At 42.6% G+C, this 13,246-nt stretch overlaps 1 protein-coding gene across 5 annotated transcripts in view; it reads right to left on the reverse strand.

Annotated features, from left to right (window-relative positions):
* Positions 1 to 13,246, reverse strand: part of LOC110522839 (netrin receptor UNC5D) — a 310,274-nt gene that overhangs the window by 35,830 nt on the left and 261,198 nt on the right. For all 5 annotated transcript variants that reach the window (XM_036977117.1, XM_036977120.1, XM_036977119.1 and 2 more), the window contains exon 4: positions 12,869 to 12,972. In XM_036977117.1, coding sequence (XP_036833012.1) covers positions 12,869 to 12,972 — 104 coding nt within the window. The remainder of the gene's footprint in view (positions 1 to 12,868; positions 12,973 to 13,246) is intronic.

Genomic DNA, 13,246 nt, shown 5'->3' on the forward strand with positions numbered 1-13,246 from the left:
CGCACTAGTCATCCTGCTTCACGGTTCGTTTTGTTATTTTGTATAGTTTTGTTCAGTGTTGCATTCGTTTAATGAAATAGAATGTACGCTTATCACGCTGTGCCTTGGTCTCCTCATGACGACCGTGAAAGAATAACCCACCAAACCAGGACCAAGCAGCGTGAAAAGGAGGAACTGTGCTTAATGGGGAAATGGACCTGGGAGGAGATATTAGATGGAGCAAGACCCTGGACACAGCCGGGAGAGTATCGCAGTCCTAAGGAGGAGTTGGAGGCAGCGAAAGCGGAAGGCGATACAACGAGGATAAATACCGGAGAATAGAGCAAGAGCGACGATATGAAGGTACACGGCTAGCACGGAAGCCCGAGAGGCAGCCCCAATACATTTCGGGGGGGCACACGAGGAGATTGCATGAGTCAGGTCAGAGACCTGAGCCTACTCCTCGTGATTACTGTGGGGAGATTGTTACTGGTCAGGCACTGTGTTATGCGGTAGAGCGCACAGTGTCTCCAATGCACTATTCTAGCCCGCTGCGCTCTATTCCAGCTCCTCGCATTGGCCGGGCTAAAATGGGCATCCAGCCAGGAAGGAGGGTGCTTCTCAGTGCTCCTGTCTCCAGTATACCTCTTTGGACCAGGATATCCTGCGCCGGCTCTGCGTACTGCGTCTCCGGTCTCCTCCTTATGACGACCGTGGCATATCATTTCAGTCAATTGGAGGTGTACCTGTAGATGTATTTCAAGGCCTACCTTCAAACTAAGTGTCTCTTTGCTTGACATCATGGGAAAATCAAAAGAAATCAGCCAAGACCTCAGAAAAAAAATTGTAGATAGTCTGGTTCATCCTTGGTAGCCATTTCCAAATGCCTGAAGGTACAACGTTCATCTGTACAAACAATAGTACGCAAGTATAAACACCATGGGACCACGCAGCCGTCATACCGCTCAGGAAGGAGACACGCTCTGTCTCCTAGAGATGAACGCACTTTGGTGCGAAAAGTGCAAATCAATCTCAGAACAACAGCAAAGGACCTTGTGAAGATCCTGGAGGAAACGAATACAAAAGTATTTATATCCACAGTGAAACGAGTCCTATATCGACATAACCTGAAAGGCCGCTCAGCAAGGAAGAAGCCACTGCTCCAAAACCGCCACAAAAAAGCCAGACTACTGTTTGCAACTGCACAGGGGGACAAAGATCGTACTTTTTGGAGAAATGTCCTTTGGTCTGATGAAACAAAAATAGAACTGTTTGGCCATAATGACCATTGTTATGTTTGGAGAACACCATCCCAACCGTGAAGCATTATGGGGGGTGACAGCATCATGTTGTGGGGGGTGACAGCATCATGTTGTGGGGGTGCTTTGCTGCAGGAGGGACTGGTGCACTTCACAAAATAGATGGCATCATGAGGGAGGAATATTATGTGGATATATTGAAGCAACATCTCAAGACATCAGTCAGGAAGTTAAAGCTTGGTCGCAAATGGGTCTTCCAAGCGGACAATGACTCCAAGCATGCTTCCAAAGTTGTGGCAAAATGGCTTAAGGACAACAAAGTCAAGGTATTGGAGTGGCCATCACAAAGCCCTGACCTCAATCTTATAGAAAATGTGTGGGCAGAACTGAAAAAGTGTGTGCAAGCAAGGAGGCCTTACAATCCTGACTCAGTTACACCAGCTCTGTCAGGAGGAATGGGCCAAAATTCACCCAACTCATTTTGGGAAGCTTGTGGAAGGCTACCTGAAATATTTGACCCAAGTTAAACAATTTAAAGGCAATGCTACCAAATACTAATTAAGTGTACGTAAACTTCTGACCTACTGGGAATTTGATGAAAAAAATAAAAGCTGAATAAAACATTCTCTCTGCTATTATTCTGACATTTCACATTCTTAAAATAAAGTGGTCATCCTAACAGACCGAAGACAGAGAATATTTTTACTAGGATTAAACGTCAGGAATTTTGAAAAACTGAGTTTAAATGTATTTGGCTCAGGTGTATGTAAACTTCTGACTTCAACTGTATGTTCTATACAATTGACTGGCACGAAGTAGGCTTTCTAACCCTCACCCTCACTATTAGTATTAGTCTATGAGAGTGACTTCCAGCCTCCCTTTAACCAATCAGAGGGACTCCCAACCTCCCCTCAACCAATCAAAGCAAAGCTCTCAGCAGGGTCACACCCTCTGACCATTAACAATTCAGCAGCCATGTTGCGAGTGAAAGTAATTAGGAATTACAAACTAAAGGTACGCTCCACTGATGCCCTCCCTGTATCGCATGACTGGCCCTGTAAATTGCAATGAATGTGCCGTTGGCTGGAGGTGCTCAATGAGCGACTAGCCAGGGCATCTAGGAGCAAGGCTTGATTTACGACTGTGTGTTTGAGGATTAAAAACTCTCCCCACCCCACTGAGAGCCCTGTTGATGTGTGTGTGTGTGTCTATTCACCAGGGGAATACCAGAACAACCAATAACACACAATCTCAGAGATTGCTTTGCTCTTTGGCAGTGCCCCCGAAAGACGAATGCGAGCGGAGAAATCAATAAATCACCAGTCATGTTGTCACAAGTGGCTTTTTTTCTTCCTTTGATGGCCAGCGAAGTCTTTCATCATGTGCTTTTAATTTCACTCTTTTCACAGTTCTGCTCCAGAGCGCTGAGAGAAACTATGCTGGTGGCCCTTCTCACTCTATTTTCCTTTCTCTCTACAATTTTCCTGGTCTTCAATGCCTAATCAACCCCCATGTTACATTTCCAACTATATTTTCTCCAGCATTGCTACAAACAACATGAAGTCAACTCAACAGAGAGGGCCAGTACTAAGAACCTGCCAAACCAGAAAAGGAAGCCATATTGCGTTTTTTCAAATATCCAATTGAGTATTTATTTTCAGTACCAGTCAAGTTTGGACACACCTACTCATTCAAAGGATTTTCTTTATTTTGACTATTTTCTACATTGTAGAATAATAGTGAAGACATCAAAACTATGAAATAACACATTTGTAATCATGTAGTAACCAAAAAGGTGTTAAACAAATCAAAATATATTTTAGATTTGAGATTCTTCAAAGTAGCCACTCTTTGCCTTGATGACAGCGTTGCACACTCTTGGCATTCTCTCAACCAGCTTCACCTGGAATGCGTTTCCAACAGTCTTGAAGGAGTTCCAACATATGCTGAGCATTTCTTGGCTGGTTTTTCCTTCACTCTGCTGTCCAACCCATCCCAAACCATCTCAATTGGGTTGAGGTCGGGTAATTGTGGAGGCCGGGTCATCTGATGTAGCATAGCACTCCATTACTCTCCTTCTTGGTCAAATAACCCTTACACAGCCTGGAGGTGTGTTGGGTCATTGTCCTGTTGAAAACAAATGATAGTCCCACTAAGTGCAAACCAGATGGGATGGCGTATCGCTGCAGAAGGCTGTGGTAGCCATGCTGGTTAAGTGTACCTTGAATTCTAAATAAATCACAGACAGTGTCACCAGCAAAGCACTATCACACCTCCTCCTCCATGCTTTACGGTGGAAACCACATATGTGAAGATCATCCTTTCACCTACTCTGCGTCTCACAAAGACATGGGGGTTGGAAACAATTTTTTTTAATTTGGACTCATAAGACCAAAGGACAGATTTCCACTGGTCTAATGTCCATTGCTCGTGTTTCTTGGCCCAAGAAAGTATCTTCTTCTTATTGGTGGGTCTTCCTTTCCTGTGGCAGTCCTCATGAGAGCCAGTTTCATCATAGCGCTTGATGGTTTTTGCGACTGCACTTGAAGAAACTTTCAAAGTTCTTGAAATGTTCCAAACTGACTGACCTTCATGTCTTCAAGTAATGATGGACTGTCGTTTCTCTTTGCTTATTTGAGCTGTTCTTGCCATAATATGGACTTGGTATTTTACCAAATATCGCTATCTTCTGTATACCACCCCTACCCTGTCACAACACAACTGATTGGCTCAAACACATTAAGCAGGAAAGAAATTCCTTGAATGAACTTTTAACAAGACACACGTGTTAATTTAAATGCATTCCAGGTGACAACCTCATGAAGCTGGTTGAGAGAATGCCAAGCGTGTGCAACGCTGTCATCAAGGCAAAGGGTGGCTACTTTGAAGAATCTCAAATCTAAAATATATTTTGATTTGTTTCACACTTTTCGGTTACTACATGATCCCATATGTGTTATTTCATAGTTTTGATGTCTTCACTATTATTCTACAATGTAGACAATAGTAAAAAATAAAGAAAAACCCTTGAATGAGTAGGTGTGTCCAAACCTTTGACTGGTACTATATATATACACACAAATAAAACAGGCTTATTAGACTTATTTTTCACTATCACACCATTTGTCTTCATTAGTCATGTATTAATTCTCACTTCCTCTCCCTAATGATGACTTTTTTTGCTCATCCGGTTCTCTTCCCCTTCTTCCCTCATTTTTCCATTGCTCTGTGTTGTTTCTGCTTTGATTAATCTCTCTCTCTCCCTCTCACAGTATATTTCTCTCTCTCTCAATGGGCAGTGCAAACCAGGGCAGTGATTTGCATTCTGCGGTGACAGTCACTAAGTCTGGCCGTTGGGGGTGGGGGAGAGAGCGCTTGGGGCGGTAGTAAGGACTCGGGACAGACTGATAAGCATGGGGAGGATGGGAAATGGATTTGTTTACAGTTATTTGCCACTTTATTTTCCAATTAAAAGGCATCAAGCAGCACTGGGTTGATCCATGCCCACTCTGAGGTGTATGTGTGTGTGTGTGTATATGATGTGTGTGATCGATTTATTGCAGATGATATGTGCATGTGTGTGTGTATAATCTCAAACCCATGATGCTGTGTTGATGCTGTCTCCCCATATTTTTTACTAACGGTAGCTAAAAATATTTGAATTGGTAAAGCACATGTCCTCAGCTCATGGCAATTTTTTTTAACAAACATATAAAATGGAAATGCATTATACATTAATTAAAAGTTGCCTGCTTAACTGATTTCACATACAAATAGCACATGACTTTTCATGGCCTCTGTCTCTAATATGTTGCTGTTGTGTCTGTTCTGTCTGGACTAACTCATACTGATAGTGCGGCAGTCTGTCTTGATAACCCCTATCATTTGACTGGTCAGACAGAGTCCTCGGGGGTGTTATGGTACAGGGTGCGGATATGTCAACTGGTGTTATGACAGGTGCAAGCCAGCAGGGGGCAGAGTGACGGGTACCCCCACATTGGCAATTGAACTGTAGGGAGGCTTTGATATTTGTTGTGACGGTTTGAAGCTGTTTGAAGACGCAGAGATGAGAGAGTTGACATCTGTGGCTAACCCCATGTCAGCTCCCCGCGTCGCTCATTTGCAGAGAACGAGCCAAAGGAGCCGTACCTACTACGTCCTGACCTTGACTCAACAACAAAGCTAAGGGCCAATCAGGTCATTCCAATTAGGTGTAATAACTAACAACTCTATTACATTGAAACAAAAAAGCAACTGGCCGTCACATTTACATTCATTTACAGTGGAAGTGAAAGCAACTAGAGGACCAAACACTGCGGCGATATCCCCGTATCCTTCCATCCAACTCGATTAACTTTGAGTTTCATTAACAAGCCCCCTCCTCCATCACTCCCCTCCTTTCCATCTCTACATCCCCTCCATCCCTTCCTCCCTCAATCATGTGCGGCCTTTTCCCTGTCGATGCTATGATGACTTTCAGGGAGATCACATTAAACAAATGAGATCTTGGAATGTGAAAGCGTCATTTTTCTGTGGCGGGGGCAGTGGTGGCAGTGCGCTAAACCCTCTGTTTCTTATCTCGCTGTCATCTCTCCAAATGTTATGTTTATCAGTGAATAATTACATTTTAAGCACTTCAAATGACTTTGGATCAGCCGACCTGATTAATGACTCATTACAATTTGGTGGGGGATGATTGGGCGCTTACTACCAAGCCTAATGATTGTGAATCAAAAATAAAAGAATCTAAGTTATTGAAAAGTATTTTTTTCTCTCCACCTCTCCAAAGTTTCTTCCTTTATTGCACTGAGTAATCTGTGTGATCGTCTTCTTGACAGTTAATATGGGCCTTTCATTGCGGCTCATACTCTAATTGTGTTTTCATTATGCTACTTTCATAATTCACCGTAGATGATCCTTCACTTCCTGTTGCGTTACATTTGCAACACGAGTTCCCTTTAATCGTTCTCATTAAAACGACTTAAACATGACAAAAGTATTTTATTTTCTCCCGGATCTATCATGCAACCAGGTGAACAAAGGAATCATCTAGGCTCTAATACAGTAGGAACCCATTGTAGCTTTAGCTACGTGCTTTTCACTTTGCCACAGAACAGCATGGTGTATTCAGACCCCTTGACTTTTTCCACATTCTGTTACATCCGCGTGCGCCATCGCTCGCATGTTGATTTTGTCCATCCACACCAGATGCGATAGGACATGCAGGTTGAAATATCAAAACAAGCCCTGAATCAACTATATTAATTTGGGGACAGGTTGGAAAGCATTAAACATTCATGGCAATTTAGCTAGCTAGCTTGCTGTTGCTAGCTAATTTGTCCTGGGATATAAACCTTGGGTTGTTATTTTACATTAAATGTACAAGTTCCTCTACTCTGACAATTAATCCACAGATAAAAGGGTAAACCGAGTTAGTTTCTAGTAATCTCTCCTCCTTCAAGCTTCTTCTTCTTTTTTGGACTTCATATGGCGGTTGGCAACCAACTTTAAGGTGCATTAATACCACCAACTGGACTGGAGTATTGACCTCAGTTAATCTTTCAATCACCCATATGCTCCTAAAAACGAATGAGGAGATGGGGGAGGTGGGACCTGCAGCACATAAAGCATCACAAATAGAACCAAGTGCTGTTTTTGTGCCTGGCTACGCAGACGCTCGTTGACGCACGTGAGCAGTTTGGATGCAATGATTGAATAACATTTATGTGTACATTTATTTTGCAACGCTCGCGCACGTAACGCGAGTGGTGTGGACAGCATGTTATTCTTAAATGGATTCAATAGTTTCCCCCCCCTCATCAATCTACACACAATACCCCATAATGACAAAGCAAAAATAGATTTGTAGAAATGTTTGTACATTTCTATATTTTTTAAATAGAAATATCACATTTACATATGTATTCAGACCCTTTACTCAGTAATTTGTTGAAGCACCTTTAGCAGCGAGTCTTCTTGGGTATGACACGACAAGCTTGGCACACCTGTATTTGTGGAGTTTCTCCCATTCTTCTCTGCAGATCCTCTCAAACTCTGTCAGGTTGGATGGGGAGCGTCACTGCATGGCGATTTTCAGGTTTCTCCAGAGATGTTCGATCGGGTTCAAGTCCGGGCTCTGGCTGGGCCAGTCAAGGACATGCAGAGACTTGTCCCGAAGCCACTCCTGCGTTGTCTTGGCTGTGTGCTTAGGGTGGTTGTCCTGTAGGAAGGTGAACCTTCACCCCACTCTGAGGTCCTGAGCAGGTTTTCATCAAGGTTCTCTCTGTACCTTGCTCCATTCATCTTTGCCTCGATCGTGACTAGTCTCCCAGTCCCTGCCCCAGAGCATGATGCTGCTACCACCATGCTTCACCGTAGGGATGGTGCCAGGTTTCCTCCAGGCGTGACGCTTGGCATTTAGGCCAAATAGTTAAATCTTGGTTTCATCAGACCAGAGAATCTTGTTTCTCATGGTGTGAGAGTCTTTAGGTGCCTTTTGGCAAACTCCAAGCGGGCTGTCACGTGCCTTTTACTGAGGATTGGCTTCCGTCTGGACACTCTACCATAAAGGCCTGATTGGTGGAGTGCTCTGTCAGAGTGACCATCAGGTTCTTGGTCACCTCCCTGACCAATTCCCGATTGCTCAGTTTGGCCGGGCTTCTAGCTCTAGGAAGAGTATTGGTGGTTCCAAACTTCTTCAATTTAAGAATAATGGAGGCCATTGTGTTCTTGGAGACCTTCAATGCTGCAGAAATGTTTTGGTACCCTTCCCCAGATCTGTGCCTCGACACATGCACTGTCAACTGTGGGACCTTATATAGACAAGTGTGTGCCTTTCAATATCATGTCCAATCAATTGAATTAACCACAGGTGGACTCCAATCAAGTTGTAGAAACACCTCAAGGATGTTCAATGGAAACAGGATGCACCTGAGCTACATTTCGAGTCTTATAGCAAAGGGTCTGAATACTAAAATAAAAAAAAACGTTTTTGCTTTGTCATTTTGGGGTATTGTGTGTAAATTGCTAAGGAAAAAAAGTATTTAATACATTTTGGAATACGGGTGTAACGTAACAAAATATGGAAAACGTCAAATACTTTCCGAAGGCACTGTAGATTGAGCCATCTAGGATCTAGTTCAGATGTGTCAGCTCCAGTCGCAGACCCCACCTGCTGTACTCTGGGACACAAGCAGCCACGGACCTTTATCCGGATGCCATTTTGGCTTCATTCCTACTGAGCCAGATGGAGTGACATTGTCTGCTGTTCACTGGCATGGAAACATGCACACAGCAGCCCAGTTCACATAGCCCACTCTCTGATGGTTAAAAAAATAAACAGTGGAGCCACTCGACTCTGGCGTCTCCCTCAGTTGGTATTTCCTTTGAGGGAATGGACTAAAGAAACAACCCAGCTAGCACATAACGTTCTGAGAACCATTAGATACATAGATTTTCTTGGTATTTCATTACTTTAACAGAACGGTTCATAAAAGTTCAAACATGGTTACACTTCATTTCAACTTTGGTAATGTTCTAGGAACGTTCTCCGACTGGTTTGACATTGGGAATGTTCTCAAAGTTCAGAGAACGTCAAGAAACAATGTTCTTATTTTGGATTCTCAGTACTTCAGCATGTTTCCTACAGGTTTCCTCATGGTTCTATTTAAAGTCATGTTCTCAAATTGTTCCAAGCATAACGCTTACTACAGGTTTCCTTATGGTTCTATTTTAAGTCATATTCTCAAATTGTTAAGAAAAGTTTCCATAAAAACACAAGAAAACTTTAGTAACTTTCAGAAAAAGTGGTAAGAATTGTATTTAAAAACATACATTCTGTTCTCAGAACGTGAAGAAAATTCTTATTTACAATGACGGCCTACCCCAGCCAAACCTTAACCCGGACGATGCTGGGCCAATTTTGCGCTGCCCTATGTGTCTGCCAATCACGGCCAGGTGTGAAACAGCCTGGAATCGAACCAGGGTCTGTATTGAAGCCTCTAGCACTGAGATGCAGTGCCTCAGACCCCTGCGCCACCCGGGAGAGGTGGCAATGGCTCAGAGAATGTTCTAAGAACATTATTTTAAAACATACATTCCATTTCGAGCATCTACAAAACTCTCTCTTTCCTCTATTTTGGTGTGTTCAGGTGTGTTGGCCGTGCCCACTAATTGGCCACACCTGATCTTAATGAGTGCTTGTTTCCTTTGAAATGGTGTGTCATGACTGTCCTGATCAGGTCAGGTTACAGGAGACCACAACCCTGCAGATTATCTCTCACCCCCAACAGAGGAGGAGAGATCTAGGGGTCTGAAGATGTGGGGATTTTATGACCCCTCACGCCCATGGTAAATCTCAGGCCACAGACAAAATTCCTTTGTCCTCTCACTATGGAGAACCAGCCTCAGAACATTATACATGCAATAAAGGGACTTTGGAACAATGGTTTCCGTCAGCCTCAGCCACAATGGTGGTCATGACGATAGATGGAATATGAAAATGTATGTCATTTTTGTTTTGTTATTAAAGGTTAATAGATTACGTTATTACGTTATTAGTTACAATGTTATTATAACATTGTAACTTTAAGAGTCTTCCCAGTATATGCTTGATGTTTATACATTGTACGTTGTGTGGAAAATGTCCAAATCAAAGAGAATGTTTTGGTAAAGATGAAATGTGAAGTTAGTTGTCTAAAATTGGATTTGAGTAAAATCTAGACCTTGCCTCTTAACTTGGTACGCCCAGAGAATTGCCCTAAAGGCGGTTACACCCACTTCTGACCCGAGGGTATAAGAGATGTGAGTTAAGAATTAACATTAACATGAGTAACCGAGCTGCTGCCAAGGTCTAAAAAGTCAACAAACCCTAAACGCAACACAAGGTTGAAGACAAAGAAATCTTTTTTCTACCCATGGTACTGATGAGTAGCTGTGTCTAAGCAGGTGAATTCAAGCCGGACCACCTAGCCTCCACTCTCCATCGAATCGTGGGATCTACACTGTTTCATTCCTACGCTGTGAGCTCTGAGCTACAGAGCTGTCTGTCTTTAGAAGACCCCTTCCAGAGCAAGGGCGAGTAATCAGACCACTAAGTCAAAAGGACACTGACATCGTGAGGACAACAAGAGAGTTACGCTGGAGAAGTGTGTCATTGAGAAGCCTAAACGACCCACGCGGAGCTTCCCATCTGTGACCTCCCACACGTATTTACATCATTATATTCTGACCCATAAGAGCGGCAGTTCGGGGCAAAGCTAGGGTTAAAATAAGCATAGCTGACAAATGCACCCAAATGTATATTTCTTTTGTGTACTTTCTCTTTCTCTCTCTCTTTTAAATCCCCATTTTGGGTAACATGCGCCATAGTGTGTTTGCCCGTTCTAATCAATAGCCTAGACTGTGTATCTTTTATCATCATTTTAGCTTTCCAGTAAATAAATAATCAACTAAGATTGGTGTGGTACGAACTCATTGGTGGGACTCTGGTCTGTGCAGATTCCTGGATTATGCGACGTTCAGAATGAGGTTGTAGAGGAAACGGATGAATTAGCGACCGACGGTTGTAAAATCGATATTCTGATATTCTTCAAATTAATTAATTTGGGAAATAGAAACTCAATAAAAACTCATTTTCCCATGGTGACCCAGGTTAATGAGTTAATAATTGCTTGATTCATATAATCACGCAATTAGAAACCTTTAATCATTAGATGAGCAACAGTCGTCACATTAACTAATACAACGTCACGACAGGGGTCTGTTTGAATAGACAAAAATTAACAGCTTTGTATGCGTAAAAAAGCATGGTATGCTAGCTCCATCCTGTTGGTGCAGTGGACTAATTCCATGGATATATTATAGGTTCAAATCTCACTGATGCCGTTTCCCAATAATAAAAAAAAGTGTTTTCCTAATTAATGCCTAAGGAAATTAACTTCTATGTGTCCTAGCTGTGCTTTCAGTTAAAAAGTTAATCCAAAATAAGCTAGCCATGTTATTAAAAGTCTTATTGAAACATTCAGTTGAAGTTTTAAGGAAGTTATTCTAAAACCTCCAAATGACCTATAATTTTGGTTCTAAAATGTTCAGGTGAAATGTTCACTTCTGTTCTCAGAACATTTAAAAAATGTTTCGTTTTGTTTGGCTTTGTTCCCGCAACCAATGTGAAACCAAAAACATACGTTCCCACAACATCCAGGGAACCAAATGTGCTTGCTCGGAGAGATGTGGCTATGATGATTTGTAGTGCGTTGCTTTTTATGTATTGGAAAATCACACCCATTACATATGCATAGATAAATGAGGGTGAACTGTTGGCAAGTTATTAAATGTTGATTCAAATGTGCAGTGCTTGTATTAGCTCAGTAGCAATAATGTGTTTACATGAACTCACAGTACTATGCAAATTGCAGCAAAATGTGAAACAGCATTCAAATGAACAGCATGACCAAAGTAAACGAAGTCTCGACAGCCAAACACACACAGTAGTTCGGCTAATCAGATTGCATCCACGGCCTCATTTGCTTCAACTCTAAACAGTTTCTGAACCTCCCTCTGAGCCAAAATGTCTTCAGAGCTACATTCTCAACAGGGGGTGGTAAAGTCCATGACATGACATTTGGTTAGAGAGGGAGTTAAGTGATACTAATGCCCCAGATTCACATGGAGATGTTCATAGGGTTGCTTTCCGTCTGCAGACATGAGCATTTTCTTGCATGAGAGCCATGTTGGAGAAACAGATGAATTTCTACTACGTATTATTTAACCAATCTCTTCCATAGCTGGAGTCACATTCATAAATGCATGAGGACTTGCCTACTTGATGACCACAATGCATGGAGGGTGACCAGCACTACAGCTCAGGACCATTTGTGTGGGTTGAATCATTCATTACATAGACACACAGGCGTAAGCACACACACACACAGGTGCAAACACACACACACTCCAATCCAAGGCAATGCAATACACATCCATATGTATAAGACACACGGTTCGACATACACTCTCTCTGACAGAAAGGACACTCAGAAACACTATGACACACAAACCACTTGCACACACACACACATGTACACAAATATACCCTCACGCACGCGCACACACACACACCTCTCATACCACTGAAAGTAAACCAGCCAGTGAAAACCTACTTCCTTATTCACCCTGAAGATGAAAGTGACATGAGACCAGAGAGGAGCACCAACACAGAGAATATATCCATGGCACCTAAGTAAGTCATAACTTTTCAACCTCCACTTTATAACGTGTGGACGCAAGGAGATACGTATTGCCTCAAGTATACAACAAGCTTATATCACCATCTCTACATCTCCACTCGGGGGTAAACACACATAACAAAAGCCAGTCACTCAAATGCTGAAGGGAATGGGGCTTGTAGTGGAAGCAGTTCCACTGGGGAGAATCTGCCACTCTCAACTCTAAAGAGAAATGTAGATATCTTGGATACTGTAGTAGTAATCATACTTTGAACAAATAACTGTAACCGATTAATTATTGTGGGCAAGAAAACAACTTGAGGCTGTTATAGTGCATTATACGACTTGTCATAAGCAAATTATTATGAAAATCGGTGTATACTGTGAGTTGAAACATGCAGGTCTTACCTCAGCGACTGGCACTCCCTCTGGTGGACGGCAGTGCAGCACAATCATGCCTTTAATGGGCACCTCCCTCCCCTGGGGGTCCTGCTCAAAGTTCTTCCTCAGGTCTGGGAGAGGGAGAGGGGAGGGACAAACGAAGACAGGATTCAATTCATCAGAGTTTCTGGGATTAAATCAAACAGCACTCTCTTTTAGGCAATAGGATTCATTTTATGTTTCTTTGACTCCAAATATATATATTTCCATCCGCTTACTTCCTCTCTCTTTCTCTTTCAATCAGTCATTCCCCTACTCACTCTCTATCTCTCTCATCTACTAATCTTCCCTGACTCACTACCCCCCCCTCTCTCTTTCTCTCTCTCCCTCTCTCTCTGCTGGTAT

This window comes from Oncorhynchus mykiss, chromosome 5 (genome assembly GCF_013265735.2).
Source record: "Oncorhynchus mykiss isolate Arlee chromosome 5, USDA_OmykA_1.1, whole genome shotgun sequence".
NCBI classification, from domain to species: Eukaryota; Metazoa; Chordata; class Actinopteri; order Salmoniformes; family Salmonidae; genus Oncorhynchus; species Oncorhynchus mykiss.